Consider the following 27,410-nt stretch of genomic DNA (forward strand, 5'->3'; position numbering starts at 1 on the left):
ACTTAAATGGGATCTGAAGCATACCTGACACTAGCCAATCTGTCAGACCTTCATAAACATGAGGTGAGCTCTGGTGGTGCAGTGGTTACACTGCAGTAGTGCAGACTAGCTGTCCACAGTCTGGAGTTTGACCCTGAAAGGGCTCAAAGGTTGACTCAGCCTTCCATCCTTCCAAGGTCGGTAAAATGAGGACCCAGTTTGTTGGAGGCAATATGTTGACTCTGTAAACCACTTAGTACTGGAAAAGGACTATGAAACGGTATATAAGTCTTAAGTGCTATTGCTATTATGTTGATTAGCAAATTAAAAGTTCCTGTTGTCTATGGAAATTCTTAATCACCCAGGTCATGGTTGTCCCAAAAGTGCTTTTCAAAAGACACCTGGACTGTCAATTCTGTCAGAACTGAAGAAGCTTCTTGGAAACGAGACATTAACAAGGAAAAAAACTCCAAGAAAGCCCAGTTATCTTTTGAAAAGGTACCATTAGGACAAAAATTCCCATCCTTAATTCTTCTTTGCAAAGGAAATTACATTTTTGATCGAATTCATTAACTCTTCCAGATTAAACTCTTATCTATTTAAAATCTATTTTCTTTGAATTTCTTGATTTTGTTATGGTAAATCTAATCTCTAGCTTAATTCTAGTTTATTGCATTGTATTGAACATACTTGTCCACAGATCTTTTATTTTAATAAATTTGACACATCTATTGTGGTACATGTGCGGGTGGATACATATACTTATTCTTCCATGTGCAACAAATGAAGTACATAATAGGCTTGTGCAAGGCAACTTGGATTCATTCAGAGAATGAATTTGCACCACAGAGATAAGGAATTCTTTTTTAATGAAGCAAAGAAGCAATGCAATGTTCCTTAATGAAGAACATTATTACCTCTGCTTTTGCTTTCATACAACACTAGGAAGGTTTCTTAGCAGCCTTTTATTGTTGTTGGTTCCCCTGGCAATGTTAAAAGGCAATCCAACCAGGGCTATTGTTATTTCAATTGCCTTTCTTCAGGGAAATCCATAATATTTGCAAATACGATGCAATCTAGTCACTCTTAAAAGCATACACTAGATATAGGATCTTGAGTGGAACCAAGGTAGAACATTGGGCTCTTCAGCTTCTCTTTTGGAAGCTCATCACTGCCCTATCATTCTGTCACACACTACTATAGAGACAGAAGAACAGGACTCCCCAATTTAACTCAAAATTCAGTCAGTATAAATGTACAGATGGCTACTGGAATAGTAAGCATCCTATTTTTTTAGTGCTTTGTTCAAAAATCTTGGTATAATATTTGGAAATACAAAACTGAGCAAGACACTAGCAAGAAATTGTTCTATTTATCATAAGTATTAATGGAACTGAGTAGCGCACCCTATAAGGAACTAGTTCTAGAGCCAAACACCTTAGACCCATGATAGTGAACCAATGGCATGCGTGCCTGAAGTGGCACACGGAACAATGTCTCCTGGCACGCGTGGCATCACTCGTTCCTCTTCTGGGTTTCTGGTGTGCATGCACATGCTCAGGTGGCCTTTGTGCGTGTGGCAGTGCTAGAAACCGAAAGAGCTGGTCTTCTGTTTTCTGGTATGAGCATGCACGCCGGCCAGATGATCGGCACATGCACATGTGTGGCAGTAACCAGAAGACTTGTTGGCCGGCGTGCATGCACATGCCAGAAACCGGAAGTTCATTTTCTGGCATGCACATACCCCTGGGCAGCTCCTCTTCCTGGTCATGGCCCAGACGAACGCGAAGTGCTTCCTTTTTGGCACTCAGTGCTGAAAAGGTTCACCATCATTGCTTTAGACTTTATCTTTCAGGGTAAAGTGTTGGAAAGCTGATGGTGGAAATCAGGATCCTGAATGAGCTTCAGGTGTGATCTGATACAGCAATAGCATTATACTGCTTCACAGTGCTTTACAGATCTAAGTGGTTTACAGAGTCAGCATATAGTTCTAATTTCACTAATTCGGTGACTTACTTCTCAACTTACATCCACAATTGAGCCCAAAATTTCTGTTGCTAAGCAAGACAGTTGTTAAGTAAGTTTTGCCCCATTTTAAGACCTTTCTTGCCACAGTTATTGCATTATTGCAGTTGTTAAGTTAGTAACACAGTTGTAAAGTGAATCTGGCTTCCCCATTGACTTTGGTTGTCAGAAGGTTGCAAAGGGTGATCGCATGACCCTGAGACACTGCAATTGTCATAAATATGAACCAGCTGCCAAGCAATTGAATTTGGATCATGTGACCCTGGGGATACTGTAATGGTCGTAATTGTGAAAAGCAGTCATAAGTCACTTTTTTCAACGCTGGTGTAACTTCATACACAAAAAGCTGTAAGTCGAGAACTAATAGTTTTCTCCAATCAAATCCTGTGTTTAATTATGTAATGAGAAGAAATATTCCAGAACGGCTGAAAATTCAATAATTGATCTTTCTAGCCATCACATCATAAAGTAATCATCTAGTTTGGGTTCTCATCATGTTCATGGCTAACATGGGATTGCCTGAATCAGCATCTCCATTACCTGGACATTCCTTCCCTGAATTGAAATGAGTAGCAGCTGTCCTTCCTTTAACTAAGGGCTAAGAGATCCGGGCGTCAAGCCTCCAATCACCAGGATTTTGCTGCTATGAAGTCCTAGTACATATTTTTATACCCTAAATCTGGTGTCCTGGATTAATTTCCTGTAAAACGTAGGAACGTGCCAACACCCAAGTTCTTATGTTTGCCTCCCTTCTTATGTTAAGCTAATTCAGAATGTCTACAGCTCCAAAGGCACTCTCAATTCTCCCCCCTCCCACCCGCGCTGTGGAAAGTTTTGACTCATAGCTTCGCACATTCCAAAAAAGGTGTGCGCGTTCCCTTTAAAGAACACGCACTCGGGCGCGAATAACGCCGCGGAGGTAGATCACGCGAGAACCGCTTAACCGCCCTGCCTGACCCTCCCAACAAAACTACGCTTCCCGGCATTCAGCCTAATATGAGGCGGGAGGGGGACTCCTTGCCGTCACGGGTATAATCCACCCAATGAAGAGAAACTTCGGAAGGCACGTAGCCAATGAGAGGCAGAGAAGTGGCGGAAAGCTGAAAATCCACCTCCTCTCAGGCCCTCGTTTCCTTTAAGTAAAATTAAAAAAAAAAAGGATTGGTGCGGGACCGGAAATTATGTCAGAAACCCCATGTGAGGCGATTGCAACACATGCAGCGCGGAGGAGAAGCGAGAGGGAGGGGGAAGAGCAGGAGAGGCGGAGGGGAAAGGAAAGGAAGGAAGAAGCCGGCGAACGACGTCACAAGCGCCGTCGCGAGGAGCCCTTCGTTGCAGTCCGGAGTAGGAAGCAGAGGAGGGGGCGGCGGCGAGGCCTGAGGTGAGCGCGCGCGTCCAGGCGGGAGAGTCGCCCCGCCAGTGGGAGCGAGGCGGGCGGGCCGTGGTGGTGGTCGCCGCCGCCGCCGCTCTCCTCGGCTGGTGGAACCGAAGGAGCCCGGCTGGCATCGGCTTTAGGATTTTAACGGCTTCTTGCTTCCTCCTCCCCCACCTCTCCCTCCCTTTCCAACACCCCCTCCCTCCCCCAATTTCTCAATCCTTTTTCCTCGTGGCGGCTCGGCGGCTCGATTCCACCCGCAGGAGGGGCGGTGGAGGAGGAGGAGGAAGAGGAGGAGGAGGAGGGAGAAGATGGCGGACGATCCCAGCGCTGCCGACAGGAACGTGGAGATCTGGAAGATCAAGAAGCTCATCAAGAGCCTCGAGGCGGCGCGCGGGTAAGGGGAGAAGGCCGAGGCCCTCGGGAGGCGGCCGGAGGGATTTGGCGCTCACGTGTGAGCCGTTGGGGGGTCGGGTGAAGGGGGGCTGAGGGTAAAGGAGGAGGAAGAGAAGCAACCTTCCGTGTTCGGCCGAAAAAAGGGGAGGAGGGTCGTTAATGTGTGGGATGCCTTCCCCCCCCCCAAAAAAAATCCCTCCTCGCAGGGAAAAAAAGTGTGAAAGGTGGGGGTACGTTTCTCGGGTCTCCGGGGTTCCGGCCCGGAGGAGATAACGCTAAGTTGAAACACGAGGCTTACTTTTGGGATGAGTTAGGCCTTAAGTTTCTGGGGAAGGAAGGTGCTTGGCGGCCGAGGCGTGTAGTAAGACCCCATGAGAGGCAGCCGAGAAGAAGTGTTGGGGGGGAGAGAGAGAGAAAGGCGGCGGTTCCTGCCTTTTTTTGATACTCGTCCTCGGGTTTGTGAGGGGATTTTCTTCCCTTCCGAAGGAGCCCCGCTCTCCATTTCGGGACGTGGCCCATTTGCTGCCTGAGGTTGGGACACCTGTGGGTGCAGTTTTGGACACTTTCAAGTCACAAAACTAGCTCAGGCTAGGTAAGTCTGTAAGTATCAGAGCCCTCCATTTCACTTTTTCACACATCTGCTCCGATAGCTTCATTGTGTTTTGTTTTTTCTCCCTATGATGGAGGACTACTACCAGGTCTTATACAGCAGTACTATTTTAAGTGTGAGAGACATTCGGGTCATTCATTCTGAATCCAGAAAAATGAATTTGATAAAAAGTCAGTGTACAGAAAATCATGTCTACTCCGTGTAAAATATTGTTTAATATTTGATAGTTTTTTTCCTCCTTATCTCACCTTGTTATTCCTTTGAACTTCCATTTTACTGTGCCCAAAAATTTTGTTGTTATACTCACAATTTATGGAGCAGCCCAATCTAATTTTTTATGTCTTGTTTGTCCTTAGCCTGGGATATTTTACTTTCAGTTGCATGCTTAGAACTTGCTGGACAGTCAGTCATTGATTAAAAGAAGGTGACTTAAAAATAATTACTTATGTTCATATAGATTAAGTACCATCTTTAGTTATAAAAGTTCCTTATTTTCAAAGTACAGAGGTTGTTTATCTTAAACTGTTGTAGGCACAACAGGTGCATGATGTTTTAGAGTTGGCTGACCATTTGTCTTAGTTACCTTCATTAGCTCCTCTGTTCCTAAGATTTTTCTCTGTAATTTTCCATCTATTGAAGCAAGTAAGGGAATGTTTCTGGCTTTGTGCTGGCTGAGAAAGATAGGTTTTGTTGCTTTCCTGCCCTGCATGCACAAAGAATTGAGTGTGACTGTTTTTACCTGTGGTTGTTGAACTAATACACATCCATTCCTTGCAGTTGTGTAGAAGGCCTGTTATAAAGGACAGTGACTTTCCTCATTTGAATGCTAGCTGTGTGAAGGACTTTGGGAAGGTATTAATTCAGTGAATAACTTGAAATAATGGCCCACTAGAAAAGATTTATGGGCCTCATCAAAAAAATAATGTATATATTAATTCAAGTGCCAAAGGGACATGTTAATGTTGCTAAATTACTATCTTTTCCAAGATATTTATGAAAGCTTAGCTGTGTTTTAAGTGATGGAATGAAACTGAACTTCTGATTAATCTGATTTGAGACTGGAACATTCCAGATTGTGCTGTTTTTTTGGAATGGGGTGGGGGGAAATTGCTCCAAAAATAAACCCCCCAAAGCAGAAGCTTTTTGGAGTACTCCAGCCCCAAAACAGTTCTGTTTTATCCAGAATAATCTTTTCAGGGCATTTCAACTCACTTCCTACATACATATAGGATTTATGTCCTGAACAACATAATCTGTAGATTGTATGGAACATTCTGGAATGTTCTGTTCCTCAGTTGGTGAGTTTTGCTTGCCACTAATATTTGTTTATGTCCCTTATAGATTTGTATATGATAGCCTTTGGGAAAAGATGCATGAAGAATTCTTGCCTCATTTTTTATTAATCTCTATTTTTTGATATGTGACTTTCTGGCTGATAGTTCAATTTAAAGACTGACAACTGAAAGTGACCAAAATTATCTCTGTATGTTCACTAGAAATTATCAGTATTATTGGTTTTTGGTTTATCTTTATTGCTTCTGAATTAAGTACGGTGAATACTCACAAAGAGTCTCTTTGCAGGGGTTCAGTTCCCAACTAATAAACTATATAATATGCATGATTTTCTTTTGTTTGCGTTAACTTACTGACTATGACTTCATGTTGGCACAAGAACTAGGCATCTATGGCTTGTTCAACAACCAGTTGAAAAAAAGTAGCTAAGTACAATATATTGCTGTTCAATCAGAACATTGTATTGATTATTGAGAGAGCAAATTTCCCTTACTTCTCTCTGAGCCTTCCCAAATCAAATCTAATAAGGTTTATGACTAATTGACATTTAGTTAAAATTTATTGTATTAGCAATTTGCCAGTAATGCTGAGAATGGAAAAAGCAGTTAATTTTTAATCCTTTTGTCCCTCATGAGCATGTAAATAAGAAATTTCCAGGTAGGAAAACATCTCCAGTTAACTTTCTACAGCCATATATGTTTACTATCCAATATATGGAAGAAGTGAACAATAACATTTGGATTCTTAATATATAAAGTTGGCATTCCAATTCAGGAGCAGTGAAAGAATGCTTTATATTGCACTTTTCAATGTTTTCTATCTAAAACAATTTCCAAAATTGAGTTTTGTGCAAATATTTCGAATCATTTGAATCCCATCATTCTATTTAATTTGCCAATATGAGAACTTAAGCGTTGGCAGTTTTGGAGTATATCTTTTAATCAGTAAAATAGACAGCAAACACAATACAATTCAAAAGCATGTTTATCATTGCTAATAATTATACAGTATTTCAGGTTGTTGAGGAACCTATTGACATTTCTTGAGCTAAATAATTTCACATTTAAATAAGATTGGCTAGTAGACAAGTAAACTAATTTTTAAAAACAGTACGTTCAGAATATTAATAGGAGTTACCATTTTTGTGAGCTAAATGCATTGAAGGACTTGAATTTGTGGCATAGCTGAGGAAACATATAAAGTGTTTTATTGATCTTTCTTGTCTAAACTCCATCATAAAATCATAGTGTTTTAAACTTTTCCTAAAGGTCTTGATAGTGTCATTTTTCATGAAAAGCATATTGATAAATTCTTTTTTAAATACTTCATTAATACAAATATTGAACAGTTGACATTTCATTAACACAGATTTAGCTTTCTCTGAAAAGGATGGGAAATAATAGTGTATTCCAGCTGATGGATATTTTGTGTTTGGGGTTTGCTACTGCTCTACTGCAAACCCTGTCTTCCTGAGGTGTTCACAAAATGTACAGAAAATGGAGCTTAGACATTGGTCAAGCTTTAAAGATAGTAACTGAATATGAAGTCTTCAGTCTATGTTATATGTTTGTGTGACTCCTTGGGAAAGCTAAAGGAGTCTTGTGTGGAGAGATCATGAAAGTTGTGCTTTTTAAATTGTGAATTTTTCATATAAAATTTGGTTTTAGGTGCACTGTTTTTAGATTTATGAGTGTTTCAGGCAACAGCATGATACACTTGCAACATCTTACACAAAGTCAAATATTCTGTCTTAGGAGGAATGCTTTTCTTTTGTTTCCTTACTTTACATTTTCTAGGATCTAGCAAGTTATTTTGGAATATAGATTACTGCACAATGATCTCATAACAGGCTGCATTCCTAAGTGGAGGGTTTTTTTTATTAAATGAGAGAGTATTATAACTGAGTAGAGATTCCTGCTAATCTGCTTTATAAAATCATTGACTCCAAATAGCTCAAAGCAGTTTTCAGTAATGCTTTAGCTTATATAAGGAAGAACTCCCCTGTCAACTATTTTCTGTTTCTGTATCCTGAATATCATATTTGAGACATAGTTGAGGATCTCCAAACCTAGGGATTGGAAGAAATGTTAGAAAGAAATGAGAAATAAGGTGAAAAGAGTAAAACAGGTCTACAAGCAAGTAGTACTTGTGAAAAATATTTAGGATGTGGGTTTCTGTGTGTGCACACATACCTGTAAGTTATGGCTCTAGGAGCCTACAGTGATAAGAATTTTGTGGAAAATTTTAAATTGGAAAATTCCCCAACTGCTTTATAATATTTGTATTTAGTACTTTCCTCTTCTTCCTCAGTGTTGTTTATAAATGAATAGGAAGCATATGTATGAAAGAGAACGACATAAATTATCTATATGGAATAATTAAAAGGAAATTACATTTGTGAAATTACCAGTATTTTTTTAACTATGCGTTATGAACAGCACTTTTTTCCGGTCAGTATGGAAACTTTCAATCCTACCTTGAGGCTGAAAAACGAGGAAAACAAGTTTAGATAACAATTTATTTTGTTATGGAATAATATAATAATAATATGGAATGGTTTTAAACTGCTTTGAATCCTAAATTCATCATTCTGGAGTTAAATTTGAGCAAAACTAGATGGAAAATTAAATGATTAAGTCTTAAATTTCTGATGTTAGCAATTTTAAAAAAATAATTTTTGCCCCCCTATTAGTTAACCATGAGGAAGCCTGGGACCTTTAAAACAGGAAACGCCTACAACTGTGGAGAACTGCAAAAGAGCAAATTATTGTTACAGGGATATCTTCTCTACTATGAGATGCTTATTTGCATTTCCAGATATCTAAAATGCTCCTCAAAATGTGTCACCATTCATTTTTAAGAGGATGTTTCATCTGCTTTATAATTTCCCACAAAACTTAATTATTTTGCAAAACATGCATTATACAGTAACTGTTTCCTCCAGCCAAGCTTGTTAATAATAAAACATCATCCCAACTCTAAAACCTATTTCCTAAACAGTGCAAAAAAAACTTCTCTGAAATATTCTGCATTCCTCCAAAATCTCTAAATTAAATTTATGCTACCATATCATGCATTCCTAGTGTCGATTTATGGTTATCCTTCTAAGCCTTGACTTGTTATTAACTATCATAATGCTTCATTTGCTGGTGTGAATAACATACAGTTATCAGTAAAACCCTTTGTATCTTAATGTCTTTAATTCTCTGATTTGGATTATTTTAGTCAAGTTATGTCAGTCTTTATCCTAAATAACCTGTTGGTGATCTCACTATTTTCTAGGGGCAGTAAAAAAAAGCTGTTTTAAATTCTTGGCAAGGTCTTTTCTACTTGTATTTTTTGCAAAGGAATATATGACAGGCTGTCAGATGTTAATTCTAAGTCTCCTCCTCATTTATAAGTTAAATAAAGCTACTTACTTAACTGACTCATCTCTAGGCCTTTGTTCATTATTTGTATTTCTGGGTTAATTAATCTAGGTATCTCATAGTCTATCAAAGAACCTAAATACAAAAAAATGTCTGCTGTTTTCATTTACCCAGAGTTGCTTGATATTAAGATGGCAGTATATAAATTTAGTAAGTAAATAAAAATGTATGATCAAGTCTACCCTCATATCTGTTTCATTAAATAGTACAAATGAATTTCCCTCAGTTTGAGGAAGAAGCTTTAGAAATAAATTACTGTTATTTCTGATGTAAGACCCAGTGGTAAAAGTGCTTGCTTTAGAAGTTAGTAAAATGCTTCACAAGGGAATGTTATTTCAGGTGGCGTAGTATAATTATAATAGAATATTTTGGTGCTGTACAAAAATGTGTTCGTTTATTTTGCCAACCTAGACTGGCATATCAACATCATGTACACTTGAAGGAGCAGGATTTAGCAGATGTAATAATTAGTAATTTGGGCAATTAGGGCAGTATGCTTTAGCTGGAGCTAAGCACAAAACTATCAAGATTCTGCTGAGGCAGAACAGGTCTGATCTCTAATGCTTATGTAGCTCTCTATGTACAGGTGTGACTTGCTATCAAAACTTGCTCTTAGGCCTGTGGCCATCATTGGTTTGCAACAACTCTTAGTATCACCCAACCAGTCCTGGCTAAGATCAAATTGCTTTTGCCTAGTTTTACCTTTCCTCTAGGACTGGGATGGCGAACCTATGGCACGCGTACCACAGGCGGCATGCAGAGCCATTTGTCAGGGCACACTGGGCAGCTGAGTTCAACCTTTTTTTAAAGCCATTTTTCACCCTCCCCAGGCTCCAGAGGCTTTATAGGAGACTGGGGAGGGCGAAAACACCCACCCCCGGAGGCCCTCCAGAGGCTTCAGGAGCTTCCCTGAAGCCTCCGGAGTGCAAAAAACTGGCCCTATGGGCAAACTGGAGGTTTGGGAATGGACTTCTGGTTTGCTTGTAGGGCCGGTTTAAGCCCTCCGCAGCTTTTGGGGAAGCCGCCTGAAGTATCCTGAAGGCTTCGGAGGACTAAAAATGACCCTACAAGCAAACCAGAAGTCACTTTCCCCCAAAATAAGACCTTCCCCCAAAATAAGCCCTAGTGAAGGGTTGGGCGTGGCCAGCATTGGAGGCAGTGAGGGTGTGGGACTGATGGAGATTGGCCGCAGCCTGTGAAGTGCAGGTGAGTTGATTATGTGTCCAGGCAGAGGCAGGGGAGGCACTCAATTGGGATGGGCTGCGGGAAAGCTGAGAGATGGTGGGATGGAGCAGGTGGCCGCAAGGCAGAAGTTAAGTGGAATTAGCCTGGTAGTATTGGGGTGGGAGATTCACAGGTAATTCTAAGGCAATGACCTGTATTGGAAATTAACAAACAATTTCAGAATTTCAGTACTGTGGCCAAGGAAACTGCATTTTAGATCATTCTTGTCACTGATAGTTGAACTTGATCTGAAGGCATTTTAAACAAGCTCCGTTAGGATTAATTCTATTCAAATCTATTTTAGCTACCCATATAACTTTTTCTATGGTCTGTAGCAGTAGTACATTGCAGTTTTGTGATTTGCTCTGTACATATTGGTATGCTGTGCAAAAACAGTTACTGAAATGGATGTACAGACAGCTCTTTTAAATCACTTCCTTTTACCCATATAATTTTCTTTAAATTTTCTACAATTTAATTGGTTGCCTGAATCTAAGATCTATTTGTATTGTAAAGTTGACATGTCTCAAACATCTGAGTAGATTTGAGCATCAAACCAAAGGTTTTGGCAAATAGGAAATGCTGCTCCAATAGTACTACATTTTACTTTGAAAACGTTCCAGAAGGTAGAATTTATTGCTTAGGGACACTATTACTACCAATAGGTAGCTGAGTGCTGCGAGATGACATTGGCAAGGTCAATATGACAAAAATTTTCACTGGTTATGGAAGGTTTCTGTGACCATTTCGAGAAGTTAGAGGGGGAACTGCTAGTGAATTTCCATCAAAGCATATTTTTGCCACACTAATTTTACCTTTACTGTTTTCTGTAGAGAATTAGATTAAATAAATAAATACCACTCATGTTTGATCTCATGACAACTAAGTGCAAAACACCGGTAACAGGGAATTTGAAGTATTTTTAACACATTGTGTATGTGTTTACATACACCCCCCCCACACACACACCTTACATATGAAGGGATGAAGATAAGTAATTTTTTTAATTGTGATTTAAGTGTGATTCAGGTAGATAGGAAAACTGGATATTTATTAAATAGAATATGAAATGCAAAACTGGATATTTATTAAATAGAATATATTTAAAAAAGAATAGGGAGAGATGTTTCCACTTAAGATCAAATTTTAAAGGATGTGAAACCATTATTTCTTTAACTGTATTAAGTACGCCAAAATAAAAAGCCACCCTTGCAATATCATGTCAAAAGTTGTTAGGGGCACAAACCATTGTACCTTTGCAGTAATTTATACGGTTGCCCATCCCATCCACGTTTAGTTTGGAAATCTTATCCCTTAAATATTTACATTGCTTGTTTGAATCTTTATCCTTGTTCCTTTGTTTATTTTAGTAATGGCACCAGCATGATATCCTTGATCATTCCCCCCAAAGACCAGATTTCCCGAGTGGCAAAAATGTTAGCTGATGAGTTTGGCACAGCATCAAATATTAAGTCTCGAGTGAATCGTCTTTCGGTCCTTGGCGCCATTACTTCTGTACAGCAACGGCTAAAACTATATAACAAAGGTAAAATATCCTGCTAATTCCATTATAGATAAAATGATTCAAGCTTTAGTACTTAAGATTATTATTATTTTTTTACAGTACCTCCGAATGGTCTGGTTGTTTACTGTGGAACAATTGTGACAGAAGAAGGAAAAGAGAAGAAAGTGAACATTGATTTTGAACCTTTCAAACCAATAAATACATCATTGTATTTGTGTGATAATAAATTTCATACAGAGGTAAGTTAACTTTTTTATCTTTCTCTAAAGTGAACTATACAATCTACTGTTTATTTAATAGCAAGAAAAGCTACTGAGCGTTGGGAAGTCTAGTCATGTATGAGAACATGACCATTTTCCTCAACATCATTTCCACAACTTCCAGATGAAAATGTGTGGACAATTGCATTGTTCAAGGAGATGGGAGATTAAAAAAAAATAGAATGTGAACATAAATATAATCTGAGAACTGAATTGCGCTGCATTTTGTTTTGCAAAGCATTACATAATCACATATCACCCAAGTGATTTAATTGGACTATCTTAGTGAAATTTAGAAATCAGATTGTGGATTTGCTAATAGCAATAGCATTTAGACTTATGTACCACTTCACAGTGCTTCGCAACCTTCTCTTAAGTGGTTCACAAAGTCAGCCTATTGCTCCCAACAATCTCGGTCCTCATTTTACTGACCTTGGAAGGATGGAAAGCTGACTCAACCTTGAGCAGGTCAGTATTGAAATGCTGGCAGTCAGCAGAATTAGCCTACACTATTGCATTCTAATCACTATGCCACCACAGCTAATCTTAGCCTTGCAGCGTGTTACCTTCATTTTGTATATCAGGTGCTTATGTGATGCTTGCACACTCTTATTACTGAGCCTAGTAAAAATCACTAACAGCTCCCTAGTCTTTTATCTTGGTAAACAATGTGAGCCAAAAATTGCACAAGTGCATACATTCATTTGAGGGTGTTGCTTTATGTGCCCATTTTGGCATTCTAAGATTGACACTTTACTGATATTAATAAAGCTGTAGTATCAGACAGCTCAAATTATTTGAGCTTCATCCATCTTGGAATATCTGTTTCTTGTTCACAAAATGATATATGAATTATATTTGAACATTGCTTGTGTTTTTTATTTAAGTGCAAAAGTGTACAATGATGGTAGTGCTCACATGAATCTTAATTTGTTAGTTTAAAGACCTTGGAGTAATTATGAGTGCAAAGTATACTGCAAAAGTAAGTTTATAAAAATGATAAAAACATTCAGGAGAATATCTCCCTTGTCTGATTTGTTGTACATCAGCTTGTTCAAACTCAATTTCTGTCATGTTGACTTTTAGGCTCTTACAGCACTATTGTCAGATGATAGCAAATTCGGTTTCATTGTAATAGATGGTAGTGGTGCACTTTTTGGAACGCTTCAAGGAAACACCAGAGAGGTGCTGCACAAATTCACGGTGGATCTTCCAAAGAAGCATGGTATTGTATTAAAAATAAGAAAGATTGATGTGTTTTTAGAAAGAATGATTTTGGGGGAATAAGAGTTGAAAGCAGTTCAGTGATATATGAGAGGTTGTATCCTGAATAGTTTGTTTTTCTCAATGTGTTTGGGTAATTTCAGTACAGTAATCCAGAGGGGTAAAGTTAAGACATTAAATTAACATCAATTGATATTCTGTGCAGCTGACAAAGTAATCACTGAGTACGCTTAGTTTCATGAAATGGCTCCACACAATGCTCCAATTGCATCTGAATCATTCATTAAAACAGATGCTTAAACATTGGATACGAGAGATTTTTGTTTTGTTTTTACATATGGACTTAGTACAGAACAGAAACTACATATATGGAAATAGATGTTCCAAATTTGCTGACTTGCTAACTATCTCATTGAAAATATTTCTGTACTCCTAGTTAAAATTAATCTAAGTGGATTACAGTTAAAATTTTAAACAATGTATTAACTAAATTTGAAACATTAAGATGTTTTATAAAAACAGTACAAAAATACACAATAAAAAACAAAACACAGACATTTGACTCATAAGGACAAACCCCAAGGATGTTTCACTGAGGGCATTCCAGCACTGAAAATCCCCACTGCTGGATTGCTGCTTGCCACTCCTAAGTTGACCTTAAATGACTACTTTGAATAGAGACCGCAAACGGTTGCACTATTTTGCATTAATTGAACTGTCCAAGGACTACCCTACTTTTCATTACCGTAATCTAAATGTGAAGTTGCTAGTGCATGGTATAATGTAGAAAGCCATCTCTAAGTAGAGGTGAACTAGTATACTAGCCTGACCTCATGAAAAATGCTTTGTGCTACTTGAGCCTTTAATGTAAAAGATGGATCTAGAAACTCCCCTACCTAGCTAAGAACTTGATCCTTTAGAGCAGTGGTCTCCAACCTTGGCAACTTTAAGTCCACAAGTCTTAAAGTTGCCAAGGTTGGAGACCACTGCTTTAGAGAATATAACCACATGAAGAATAAGTTGATTTCCCCTCACTTGGCAAATAAATTAGCCACTAACAGCACTTCTGACTTGTTTTGATGGCACTTCAGTACAACGATCCTTGTTCAGTATATACCTAATGGTCAATATTTTTACATACATGTTGATCAACAAGGTTCGTGGTATTAAAATTCATCAAGAGTTTCAGGGAAGCAACAGAGTTGTACTGTCCCAGTAAATATAAATCTAACAGGACAATTATAACTGTTTTTCCACCAAAACAAGCTTAAACCCATTGAAATGGATCTAGAAAATCTGTTTCATAGGATATTTGGATGTGATCAGTCATCGTGTACTTAAGCATCTTGTCCAGGAAGAAATTTTATTCACTGGCCTATAATTACTTAAATTTTCTGAATCCATTTTTCCAGAATAGGCCTCATTGCAACTTCCTTTTATGAAGCTGGAGTCACTTCTATTCATGTGGAGGGATTTATAAATCTCCTAAATCCAGCTGAACATTAAATAAAATTGGTGAGGAAAAAGAAGCTAGTAATTACTATATACAGTTCTTTGACACTACCAGGCCTCTTATCTGCATCACCAGACCTTAAAAAGTGAAGCGCAAGCGCGCGCACACACACACACACACACACACCTTGACCAGACAGCTTTTGTCTGTAGATTGAACTGTTGAACATGTAGATTCTTAAGTTATTGCCAGCTTGATTTAGTACAAAGTCTAGCAAAGAGCTACAGGGTTCTGAATGATTTCCAGCTGGGCCAGATCCCAAAAGTTTCTGAATAACATAAGAAGGTTCTGCTGACACAGTGATACAGAAAATTTGTTTTGGGGTGGTATTCCATCACTGTCAATTGCATGACTTCCTATGTGCCATGGGCAGGTGAAATTTGAGGTAGATTCAAGTTTGTCATGATAGTCATAAAACCCTGACCAGGCCAATCAAGGCTGTTGCAATTTGAATGTTGAAAGGTACCAGAGCTGATGTTATATATTTATATCTCTTGCCTTTTAAAGGGAGAGGAGGCCAATCTGCCTTGCGTTTTGCTCGTTTGAGAATGGAAAAACGTCACAACTATGTAAGGAAAGTAGCAGAAACTGCTGTGCAGCTGTTTATTTCTGGTGACAAGGTGAACGTGGCTGGTCTTGTGTTAGCAGGGTCAGCTGATTTCAAAACTGAATTAAGTCAATCAGATATGTTTGATCAGGTAAATAGAAGTAATTTACTGATGGCTGTTAATTTTACTAGCAGTTATAAATGTATTATTAATAGTTGTATGGATTATTAGGATACATCTATTTCCAATAGTAAGCTGCTAATAGCAACTGAAGGGTTAGCAACTGGCTACGGCACTGAGCTTGTCAATCAAAAGGTTAGCAGTTTGGCAGATCGAATCCCTAGCACCACAGTTTTTTTAAATCTTGCCCATTGGAATTGTTATGTTTTTCTGCATAGTCAGCCAGATGTTTAGACTGCATTTGGCACTTTCATCTACCTATCAAGTCCTTCCCAAGAACCTGGGATAGGCAAATGCTTGATGATGTTAAAACTATCGTTTGCAGGAGGGGTCAATATGTTATTAATATCTGGCATAGCTCTCATCATCTTCAGAGCACATAAGCACCACAATCACATCAAGGTTATAGTGCCTCACAGGGGTTTATTATTTTTAATAATAGTAACAAAACTGAGTGGCTCATGACAAAAGGAAATTATTATAAAATCACTAAATGATGATAAACGCAGAGTAGAATTTAGTTCATGAAATGTTGCACATCTTTTGCACAATAAAGCTTCACATTTAAGCATTGCATGATACAAATGGTTTAGAGGTTGGAATTATTTTTTAAAAGTTCATGCTGGTTATTATTTATTTCATCTTGTTGGGTAATACTTTTAGATTTTTAATTGTTCATGTATCTGACTTTCCTAATATTAATCTGCTCTTTTTGCAGAGGTTGCAATCCAAAGTATTAAAGCTAGTTGACATCTCATATGGTGGTGAAAATGGATTCAATCAAGCAATTGAATTGTCCACTGAGGTCCTGTCTAATGTGAAATTCATTCAAGAAAAGAAGCTAATAGGTATGAAGAAATCCGTTTATTCATTGTTGCATGCAACATAAATGTATTGTCAAATATACAAAAATTGTCACTTAAGTTATGCAAGAAAAAGAAAATAAAGATCCAGTATCCCTATTATTATGTTAGTTTCTATAGGAATTATCTTGATCTTAAGGTATAGTGGTAACAGTTTTCCACCAAACTTTTTTTGCTGTTAGTTGCAGTTATAAAAATTCTGCATTGAAAATATTTTTAACACAATGTAATATTTGATTAAATTTTTAACATCTGTTGCATATGCATATTGGTTTTTTGTGTTGGTGTTTCATACTCCTTGAGCTTACCAGAAGAAAATGCTATTGCTTCCGTGTTGGTGACTGTATGAGTGGTTGCTACTTGCTACTGAGTCAGAACTCTGCAAAGAGAAACCTCCGTGCTGGTCACAAAGTAAAAGTTTGTTTTCCCATCTGGGTTTTTCAAGTCACGTATAGAACCTTTCGTTCAAACAGTACACATAAATGTGTGTTTTACCAAATTTATACCTGCTGCAGTTATGAGACAGTAGAAAGTAATGAAGCATATATAATAAAACAACTGTAGTACAATTAAAATAAAATTCAAAACATCAAAGCAAAGGGGCTTACTACTTACCACAATCCCTGTGGAATAACTCAATTTTCAAAAGTTAAAAACAGTAGGACACATCTGATTTTTGAGGGAAGGCTATTCAAGAGTAGATGCTAATACTGAAAAGTGGCACCTATTTTCTCAAAATGAGGTGGATGAAATCCCATTGAATTATTGCCAAGCCATATAGAACATTGTGGATGACAACCAGTATTTTGAATTGTACTTAGAAGCAGATAGGAAGCTAAAGTAGTGCTTGGAACAAAGATGTAATATGCTATTGGGGATGAATGCTAATACAAACCAGATCTTCGCAGTCTGGAGTATTATGCTTTCTGAGTGGGCTTTATGGGTAGTTTTCTATAGAGCATAAGGCAGTGGTAAAGACAAGTAGTGATAAGTTAGTATTAGTAGGTCTTCCTTCTGCAGAAAAGGTTATAACTGGCATAGCAATCAGAGTTAGAGCCTCTCCTGCCCACTATTTCAATCTCCCCATCAATAAATAGCTCTTATTTACCACATCTTGTTTGACCCTAGAGGTAAGCTACTGTTGGGAAACATCAGCGTACTCCAAACCAGACCTGGGTATTTAACGGTCCCTGGGCCAGCTCTTTAGTTGTCCCTGTCTGGCCCATATGAGGTCAATCCAGAATTAGACATCAAATATAAATAAGTGTATGCCATGCACACAATACAACTGCATTGCTTTTATTTTGAAGGTGATGGTTATTTGTTTTTCAATTTATGTGTGTGTGTATGCATGCCTGAGTAATTTGACAACCGTATTAGTTCAACCCTTTGCTACAGTCACAGTCCCATGTGGCTCTTTGGGGAAATTAATTACACACCCCTGCTCCAAATAGAGGGATGACTTTACACAGTCACCTCATGTACACATTAAAAAGCAAGGAGCAAGTGCAGCAGTTCTTATGGACCTAACTTCTTGCTTATTTCTCTTCCCTACAATCGTGTAAGGCATTGCCTCTAGTCCCCAATCCTTTTGATAGTCCAGAAAGTTTCTACGGTTATGCTATCAAAGATCACCAGAAGAATGAATTGCTTCAATCCAAATCATCTGTAACATCTGTGACCAGTGCTGCCTGAACCTTGACTGAAATATAAGACTACACTGTACCTAATCATCCCCACCTACCCAAAAGACCCCATTTTGGCCAAATTAATTTGTTTTGTGCACTGAGTTAAAATAATCATATTTTATAACATCTCTCTCTGGTTTGTACTAAACGTAGGCCGATACTTTGATGAAATCAGTCAGGACACAGGAAAATATTGTTTTGGGGTTGAAGATACTCTAAAAGCCTTAGAAATGGGAGCAGTAGAAATCCTGATAGTTTATGAGAACCTGGATATAATGAGATATGTACTTCATTGCCAAGGCACGGAAGGTATGTGATACCTATCACTTTGCTCTTATGATTTCAGGAATTATTTGTATAGGTTACTATAAATGTTTGCATTCTTGCTGCTTTTATTAATAGAAATCCATAGATTTTGACAGAAATAATTCATGTGACATTAATTTTACAAATACATACCTAAATACCAGTGTCTCAAAAAGCTGATAAATGAAAATAAAATAATATTAAATAGATTCAGATACCTAAAATCCTTTATGTAAAGTGGCAACAAATGTGCTTAAACATTCTTAAGAAATGTTCATATTTGAATTTACTTGTATGGGCAGTCCTTGACTTACAACCATAATTCAGTCCCAAATTTCTGTTGCTAAGCAGAACAGTTACTAAGTGAGTTTTGCCTCATTTTATGACTTTTCTTGCAATAGTAAAAAGAATCACTGCAGTGCAGTTGTTATAGGTTAGTAACATTTGTTAAGTGAATCTGGTTTCCCCATTGACTTTGTCTGTTAGAAGGTCACAAAGGGAATCACATAAGCCCGGGACACTGCAACCGTCATACATATGTACCAGTTGCCAAGCAGTCAAATTTTGATCATGGGGATCTAAATCAGTCACAAGTGTGAAGAACAATCATGTCACCTTTTCAGTGCTGTTGTAACCTTGAACGGTCACTAAACAGATGGTTGTAAGTGAAGGACTACTTGTATGTGTACTCATTGGATATAATCCATGCAGGAGGCTCTGATTTTTTACAGTGATTATGATCAGAATCTGTCTGGTTGAGTTGAGGTAACTACAGTTATCCTAATAGTTGTGGCTTTCATTCTTTTCTTCTATTGTGTTACCTTCATGCAAATGTATCTGTTATATGAGTGCATAGGAGTGCATAGGAAAAACAGGACAATTAATATTTGCCTTCATCTATATTAGATCTAGAAAGGAAAAAAAACTATTTTCCAGTAACAAACTATATATGGTAGCAGATGAAAGTTCTGGAACAAATTACTCTGTTCTTTCATGCTTTCTATTGGGGAACTCCTCTATAGTCATCCAGTAGTATCAGTTTGTTTGTTTTTTAATTTCAGTGTTTTTCCTTATGCTTATGCCATGTATACTAGTCATCATATGTGACATCCCTCTGCATTTGCATAACTATCTTTTAGAATATTTCATACTCCTCTAAAGGGGTTGCAATTTCTACTTGAGTATCCTAGGGCAGTGATGGCTAACCTTTTTTTCCTTGGGTGCCAAAAGCACAGGGGCACACACATGCAATACCCCGCCTATGCGCCCCAACCCCTTGCACATCCTTGTGTGACCCCCTCCGTTCCCCTCACCCCATGTGCATGTACACATGACCTCCTCCCATGGGCGCTCACCCTGCACATGCACGCGCGCACATCCCAAAACAGCGCTGAGAGGGTGGGGGAAGCCTTGCAATTCAAAATAGCGCTGGAGGGGAATCTCCCGAGATCTGGGAAGGCACGAGCTGCAGAAAGGAGAAAGATATGCATGTGTGTCTCCCACCTGCAGGGCAAATCCGAAAATCAGCTGGAGGCTTGCCACAGTTTCGCCAACATGGAGCTAGGGGAAAAAACTTGGAATTTGCGATCCAATTTAGTCAGTAGTGATGTTCTGCTTTTCCTTCTAGGAAAATAAAAGGGTATCCCTGTCTTCTGTATTAGCCATTGTTTACAAATATATTGGTTTCTCTTAAACTGTTGAAAACAAAGCTGAATGCTTGCTTCTTTCTTCAAGAGGATAGCCGGTAGCTAGTAATTTTCTCCTGCATCTTCTTTCTTACTTAACAAACAATATTTAAGTATCTTTTCTATGTCAAAGAAGCATGTGAGATGTGGTAAAGGACTACAACTGCTCCCCAAAATGAATAGATTCTTTAATCTGTATTGGTGATATTTTGTGTAATGCTAATTGGATAATCTGATTTCACTTTAGGAAATTGTGCTATTAATGCATATTATGCTTTTTCCTCCCTCCTTCAGAAGAGAAGATTCTTTATTTGACACCAGAACAAGAAAAAGATAAATCCCACTTCACAGATAAAGAGGTATTTATTAAAAGCCAGGGTTTATTCCCCCCCCCCACCTGAGGCATTTTGATGATCATCATTTCAGTGGAGACATCACAGATAAATCACAAGAGAAGAGAATGGAATAGTTCATATAATTGTATTCTAACTCCTTTGAGTTTGTGCTGGAATGGAAATTCATGTAGTAAAGAATTGTGTTTAGAATTCAACAATACAGGTAATACCAATCCTCTCTCCTAGATACTCAAATTAATTGTATTAATAAGCCACCTAGCATCATTGAGATGGTGGCTATGGGAATTAAATAAATGAATAAAAAATAATTATCTTCCTTTCTTCAATCGAGTCTTCAGGAAAGGACTGAAGCACTCCTGCCCAAGCACATTGTTTCTAATAGCCATCCTGTCATGTGGTCCCACCAGTGGTATGAAGCAGTGGGGGCCCCTGTGCTCCTCCTCCTTGCCTTAGTAGGCAAGAGCAAGGACATGAAGCAATGCCCTTGGAATAAATTGTTTTAGAAAACAATTGCCATCAGAAAACCAGACCAACGGCTGTAACAGCTGTATTTCTGTTATATGCCTTTTAAGAATTATTGAGTCCCTGCTATTATCTTTTATGAAACCCTATTTTTTGACATCACTTTTAGATGCTGCTGGATTTAAGGGTTTTGCAGAATCCAAGGAAAAAAATGAAAAGGTTTTATAATAGAGCCTATGAAGTCTGTGTGCCTACAAACAAGAGTGTGGCAAAAAACAGTCATACATCTAGAATTATTTAAAACATTTACCAAGATAATGGAGACTTTAAGAGAAGGGGAGTTGCTTTGGGTTCCCAATACTCAGCAAAATAGCCTTTTTTGTTCTTTTGTTCTTTCCTTTGACAATAATACAGCACAGTGGAATTAGCAAGCAGATAATTCTGTAAAGGTGATAGTTTTTAAATCCTATTGTTTCAGACTAGGATTCTAAAGGGGATAAGTAATATCCAAATGAGGCCCTGATATGGAGATGTTCATATAACAATGAGATAATTGACATACACTTGCTAACAATTAATTTTGGTGTGAGGATGCTAGGTTTATACACTACAGAAAGTGAATAAAAGGCATTATTCTGGTTATTTTCTATTGCATGCTTCTGTATTTTGGCAACACAATGTTCTGCATCTAATGACGCAAATACTGATTGTACATTGCCTACTGATTTGAAACAACATTGCTAATAGGTACACTTCAAATGTCATCTCTTTTAGACGGGACAGGAGCATGAACTCATAGAAAGCATGCCTCTGCTTGAGTGGTTTGCAAACAACTACAAGAAATTTGGGGCCACGTTGGAAATTGTGACAGATAAGTCGCAGGAAGGATCCCAGTTTGTGAAAGGATTTGGAGGGATTGGAGGTAAATGGAAAATGAAAACAATAGAATGCATGACGACTGTGTGCCCTTCATTGTTGTGTCCCAATTGGCAAGATTGTCAAAATTTCACACAATTTCAATGGAGGATGCTAAAATCCTGTGAAATATTATTTCAACAAATGATTGTTTATTTTGGCATTGGTGCTAAATACTCTTTGCAGTACTCTCCCAGACCACTAGTCCTCTCCTATTTTTTGGCATAAATTGTGTTTTATATTGATAGCATTTAAGGTTCTATCAATATTTCTTCATTTGGCAGATAGTTACACTTTTTAATATATAACATAAATAACTTGAAATTTATATTCAAGGGATGCTTTATGTAGACATTATTGTTTGGAAGTTGCATCGACATGCTTTAACTTTTTGGAGGATTACTGCTCACAAATATGCTTGTCCACAAGGGGAAGAAAAACTGGTGTTATATGACTCACAGCTTTTTCAAGATCGAGTCCTTGATTTATGTAGTGATTAAAGATGATAATATAAATATGCCTACTGTAAACAATGCAATAAGAATTTAAAGCAAATTACCATATGGAGAATATATGTTTATAATAGTTCTATAATTGATAATTTTGTTGGATGATTTAGGCTTCCTTTACGTCTGATAGCTGGTAGGCTTCCTTGACAATCTGCTTGGAAATACATTTTTTGAACTTAATGAGATTTGCACTGCAGTAAGAATAGTTATCTCTGAGTGCTGGAATTGTTCAGATGTAAATGCTGCCTTTCTCATTAAAGAAAGCATCTTCAGTTGATATTAAGATGCACTGATCAATCTGGTAAAGAGATTGAGCGAAATACATTAACAGTATATAGTTAGTCCTTGACTTATGATCATAATTGAACCCAAAATATTTATTGTCAAGTGAGACAGCGAGTTTTGCCTCATTTATGACTTTTCTTGTGACAGTTGTTAATGACTGCAGTTAAGTTGGTAATATAGTTGTTAAGTGAGTCTTGTTTCCCCATTGACTTTACTTGACAGAAGGTCTCAAAAGGTGGTTACATGACCCTAGGACATCTGAATTTGATTCTGAATTTTGATCATGTGACCATGGGGTTGCTGCAATGGTCTTAAGTATGAAAAAGGGCCACAAGTCACTTTTTCAGTACTGTTTGTAACTTCGAACGATTACTAAAAGAACTGTTGTAAGTTGAGGACTACCTATACTAAAAATAAATGGTGAGAAAAATGGTTGGCATTAGGTGAGACATCAGTGTGCTGAATGCACGTGTATTCTGATATAAAAATAACATTGGGTTTGAAAGCTTACCTTTATATATGAATTAGACTGTTTTGTTTTAGCATAACGCTGCCGCATTAACCAGGATGAAGATTGCCTGCTCTTCCTGATTGTGATAATGCTATTCTTCCTTCTTCCATCATGCAGTGTAGATATCAGATATTCTCTGAATTTGGGATGATGGCTAGAAATAGTTGATGGATTGAAGAAAAATCCAAATGTTTCCTTATCTTCTGTAAAGAGAGATTTGAAAATGTTATGGGTGGATATCTCCAGGAATAGTATTTAACATAGGAGATAATTTCACAGCAAATAGTTGGCACACTATTTGTTTACAGCAAGATCGCAGTAAGAATTTAAAAATGGTTTCAATTATTTTCTACTTTTATGGCAATTGTTATCTATTCTACTTTTTTGGACAAATATATGCTATTCAAACTGCAACCCAGATACCAGTCACTTTAGACTTATGCTTTAATCCAAAAGTAGTTTGCCTTTGATTTCTTGCTTTCCTGTTTTGGACATTCTTTGTCAGTTCCATCCCATCATAGTGAACTGATTATTTCAGCAGTTTTCCCAGATGTAGTAAAGTTTGCACATACACTGTTGTTGATTTTTTTTAAATATAATTGACATAGAAGTGGATGAGAAATTTGGTTAAAACTGAACTGAAATATTATCATGTGCTGCAAATCAACACGTTTTTAGAAGTCAAATTTGTGGCACTGCTCTAACATGAATTCTTAGTGGCAAACTTGTTTGAAGCCAACAATTTAAATTGAGATTTTCTAAATAAGTTTTAAAACAGTATGTTCTAACATTAATAAAAATGTTCAACACTAGAGGGAAGGAAAGATAGTCTAGTTTGGTATCAGAAAGCAGGTTTTGTGCTGAATGTTCTACATAAATAGAAAGCATTTGTAATATCTTCCCTTTAACATTTCTTTCCAAAGGTATCTTGCGGTACCGAGTGGACTTCCAGGGAATGGAATACCAAGGAGGAGATGATGAATTTTTTGACCTTGATGACTACTAGGTAGTCGGCCTGGGTCTGGCAAATGTGCCTCACCCCTCCAGCATCCAACCCAAGGAGAAAACTCATGATGGAAAACAAAACAGATCCCTGCCTTAGAATTGGAGTATTTCCAGAACTTTATCCAGAACATCGGGTTTCAAAAAAAGAAAGAGAAAGAAAGCAAACCCTACTGATTTGTCATAGTGTCAGTACAGCCGCACTCTACTAGATTTCTATAATGCCATTTGGACTAATTAAAAAAAAATCCCAGTTTTTACTTTTACTTAATGGTGAAATTGGTTGCTCTTGTATTTTATGAAAATGATTTTTTTAACCTTCAGCTACATTAACTGCTCTCAACCTTCATTTGAAACAAAGTAATTATACTGGTTTGTTTCTTACTTTGATAGGAGGAAATTTATTGCTGCTTTTTGCAGTGATATGACCCATTTACATGGCGTTCTTGGCTTAGACTGCAGAAGAACCATTTTAGGGAGACCTTGTTCCTATTGTTCCCAGTCTATAGTGGTGGAAGTAAAAGGAATTAAACACTCTGTTGTGCCAGCTTTGAAAGGTGTGACTTTAAAATTGGGAGGTCCACCTATTTCATTCTTAGACTGCAAAAACACTGTTTGTATAAATCAGGAAGTGTGTTTCATTAAAGAAAATTGAAGTGCCAGGGTCTCAGCAGGCTTAACCGGGATTATGAGTTGTGTGGCCTTCACTTTTCCCTTTTGTCAGTCAATAAACAGTTTCCACAAGCAAGCTAATACTGCTTACGCTTGGTTCTGTACTTTACTAGGTTTTTGTTTTTTTAATGTTTTGCTTTGGGACTGCATAAGCTGCCTTGGTGAATCAACAGCCAACATTCACAAACTGCTTTAAAATGCAATTATCTAGCAAAATGTGACCGACATAAGCCTTGGAACTGGTGGCTATGGAGCTTCTGTAGAAATAAGAAACTTTTTTTAAAGAAGTTAGGCACCAAAGATTCACATTCAACACTATGGCATAGTTCATGCAAGGCAGTTAGCTCACTTTCCTGCATTCCTTTAGGACTGGCTGATTTTCGAAAGGTACCGATTATTTTTTTAATGCCTGGCTCTGTTCTCATTTTCCTTATCTTTCTTGTGTTGGTCAAAGACTCCCAACCTGCGAACATTGTATATCGTTCCAAATCCTGCCTCACTTGAATTGAAGGGAGAGTTGTCTTAACTAAGCCTTCTCATCACAGTATATACTTAAAAAGGTCCAAAATGACTTACTGTCAATGTGAGCAATAGAATTTGTATCTTTTTATAACTTGGCAAGCAGGCAATGCATGTGTTTGCCCACAGGAAGTTTTCACATTGGGTGGAATCTCTTAGGGAAGCTCTTTATGATTATGAATATTCAGACTGATTTGCCGAAATTGTGATCACAAGCATCCTTAAGCTCTTCAAAGCAGCATACTTTGATTTTGCCATTGTAAATGGGTCTGCTATATGACAAGACAAGAGCAGAAAAATTGGGTGTAAATTTACAGTTTTGAATATACTGCTTGTTTCACATTTAGGGTATGCAGCTCCTCTTTTTTTTTGGTAGTTTTATTTTTATTTAAGTTTGGAAATGATGCCAAAATTTTGTATCTCTTTAATCAATGTGTGATCTCTGGTGGTATATATTGCATTATATATTGATGTAGATATCAATATATACTGATATGTATTACACTTAACACAAACACATTAAAAGGATGAGAATCCTAGCCTTTTGCATACTACGTAGCCTCTTCAGAGAGCTCCCAAGCAGTGATATCTTGGTGTTGTGATGTACAGAAATGGAGAAGAGTATTAAACCATATTTAAGAATATATGCTGGATCCTTGACTTTATTTTACTTGGGGAGGGTTGCAGCATTACCTGCTGCTGATCAAATTGCTTTGATTTTGAATAGAATACTTACTGTTTTCCAATACATAGTTAGCACCTTATCCTAAACACTGACAATAGTGGAGGTGCTTTAAATCACCATTTTATTTTTTGCAACATAGTTCAGATCGCATAAAATTTAGACTTTATCTCAGGAGTAAAGTGTTTAATTTTCCAATCTTAACCATTTTTAATGTCCCACTGGGGTCTTAAAGTTACTATGTAATAGCACAACCCTTTTTGAGAACTAAAAGTATACTTTTAGCAAAACTAAAACCTACAGCTATGAGATTTTCCATCATTGCTATGGTTTCTTGATGAGGGTTAACATATTTCTAATCTCTTGCTTTTTAGGAAAGGAATTACTGTAGTGTTAATGCAAAAGCGTGAAAATTAAAATACAATGATGGCCTTTTCAACTTGCTTTGTCTGAGCATTCCTGCATGGTTAGGAATTTGCACTATTCATATTTACAACTAGGAAGCTGTATTATATCCACAGCTGTAACAGCATGTTTAAGTTAGCTAGATATCTTTAGTCACCGATATGGTTAGTCATAAATGAAGTATTTCTCCCAGATTCCCCACCTCATGTCTGCTTGTGGACAAGTGCTAGCAACACTGTTCGGGGGGAAGGTACCTGCATAGGAAAACTGGATGAAAAATACTCCAAAAGATGGTAGGAGATAAGACTGTGGGCTTTAAAAATTAGGAAACAAGACAGCTATAAAAATGATCTTTGGATTTGAATGGATGAATGTTTAATAAATTTATAGGCCGCCCAATCCCAGAGGACTCCAGGCGGCATACAACAATACAATTAAAATAGCAGTTAAAAAACACAGAAAAAAACATAGTTAAAAAGGTCACAACATACACCCAGTCTAATTGGAGCTGGAACTCAGAAATGAGTTCAACAGCCCGGGGCCTGACGGAATAGCCAGGTCTTAAGAGCCTTACGGAAGGCCATGAGAGTGGGTAGGGTCCAGATCTTGGGGGGCAGTTTATTCCAGAGGGTTGGAGCGGCAACAGAGAAGGCCCTCCCCTGGGTAGTTGCCAGCTGACATTGTCTGGCTGACGGCACCCAGAGCAGGCCCTCCCTGTGTGATCTTATCGGTCGTTGGGAAGTATGTGGCAGAAGACGGTCCCGCAGGTATCCGGGTCCTACGCCATGTAGGGCTTTAAAAGTGATAACCAGCACCTTGAATTGCGTCCGGAGACCAATGGGAAGCCAGTGCAGCTCACGGAGGATAGGTGTGTACCAAGGTACACCCAATATCGCTCGTGCGGCTGCATTCTGGACTAATTGTAGTCTCCGAACACTTTTCAGGGGCAGCCCCATGTAGAGCGCATCAC

The 27,410-nt window shown here is 37.9% G+C and overlaps 1 protein-coding gene across 1 annotated transcript; it reads left to right on the plus strand.

Annotated features, from left to right (window-relative positions):
• The first annotated feature begins 3,220 nt into the window (after window positions 1–3,220).
• ETF1 (eukaryotic translation termination factor 1) lies at window positions 3,221–25,997 on the plus strand. The gene is made up of 11 exons (XM_032213061.1): window positions 3,221–3,385; window positions 3,643–3,776; window positions 11,701–11,876; window positions 11,955–12,094; window positions 13,202–13,340; window positions 15,360–15,550; window positions 16,299–16,428; window positions 18,285–18,440; window positions 20,417–20,481; window positions 21,715–21,862; window positions 24,084–25,997. Exons 2-11 carry the CDS (start codon window positions 3,691–3,693, stop codon window positions 24,164–24,166), a joined length of 1,314 nt encoding a protein of 437 aa, XP_032068952.1. The 5' UTR covers window positions 3,221–3,385; window positions 3,643–3,690; the 3' UTR covers window positions 24,167–25,997.
• The last annotated feature ends 1,413 nt before the right edge of the window (window positions 25,998–27,410 follow it).

The sequence above is a fragment of the Thamnophis elegans genome, chromosome 3 (genome assembly GCF_009769535.1).
Source record: "Thamnophis elegans isolate rThaEle1 chromosome 3, rThaEle1.pri, whole genome shotgun sequence".
NCBI lineage: Eukaryota > Metazoa > Chordata > Lepidosauria > Squamata > Colubridae > Thamnophis > Thamnophis elegans.

Bases quoted from the DNA above. Each gene is read 5' to 3' on its own strand.
- ETF1 (XM_032213061.1), top strand. From the start codon at position 3,691: ATGGCGGACGATCCCAGCGCTGCCGACAGGAACGTGGAGATCTGGAAG. The intron at 12,095-13,201 runs GTAAGTTAACTT...GTTGACTTTTAG, and splicing joins ATAATAAATTTCATACAGAG to GCTCTTACAGCACTATTGTC. The intron at 18,441-20,416 runs GTATGTGATACC...TCCCTCCTTCAG, and splicing joins TCATTGCCAAGGCACGGAAG to AAGAGAAGATTCTTTATTTG.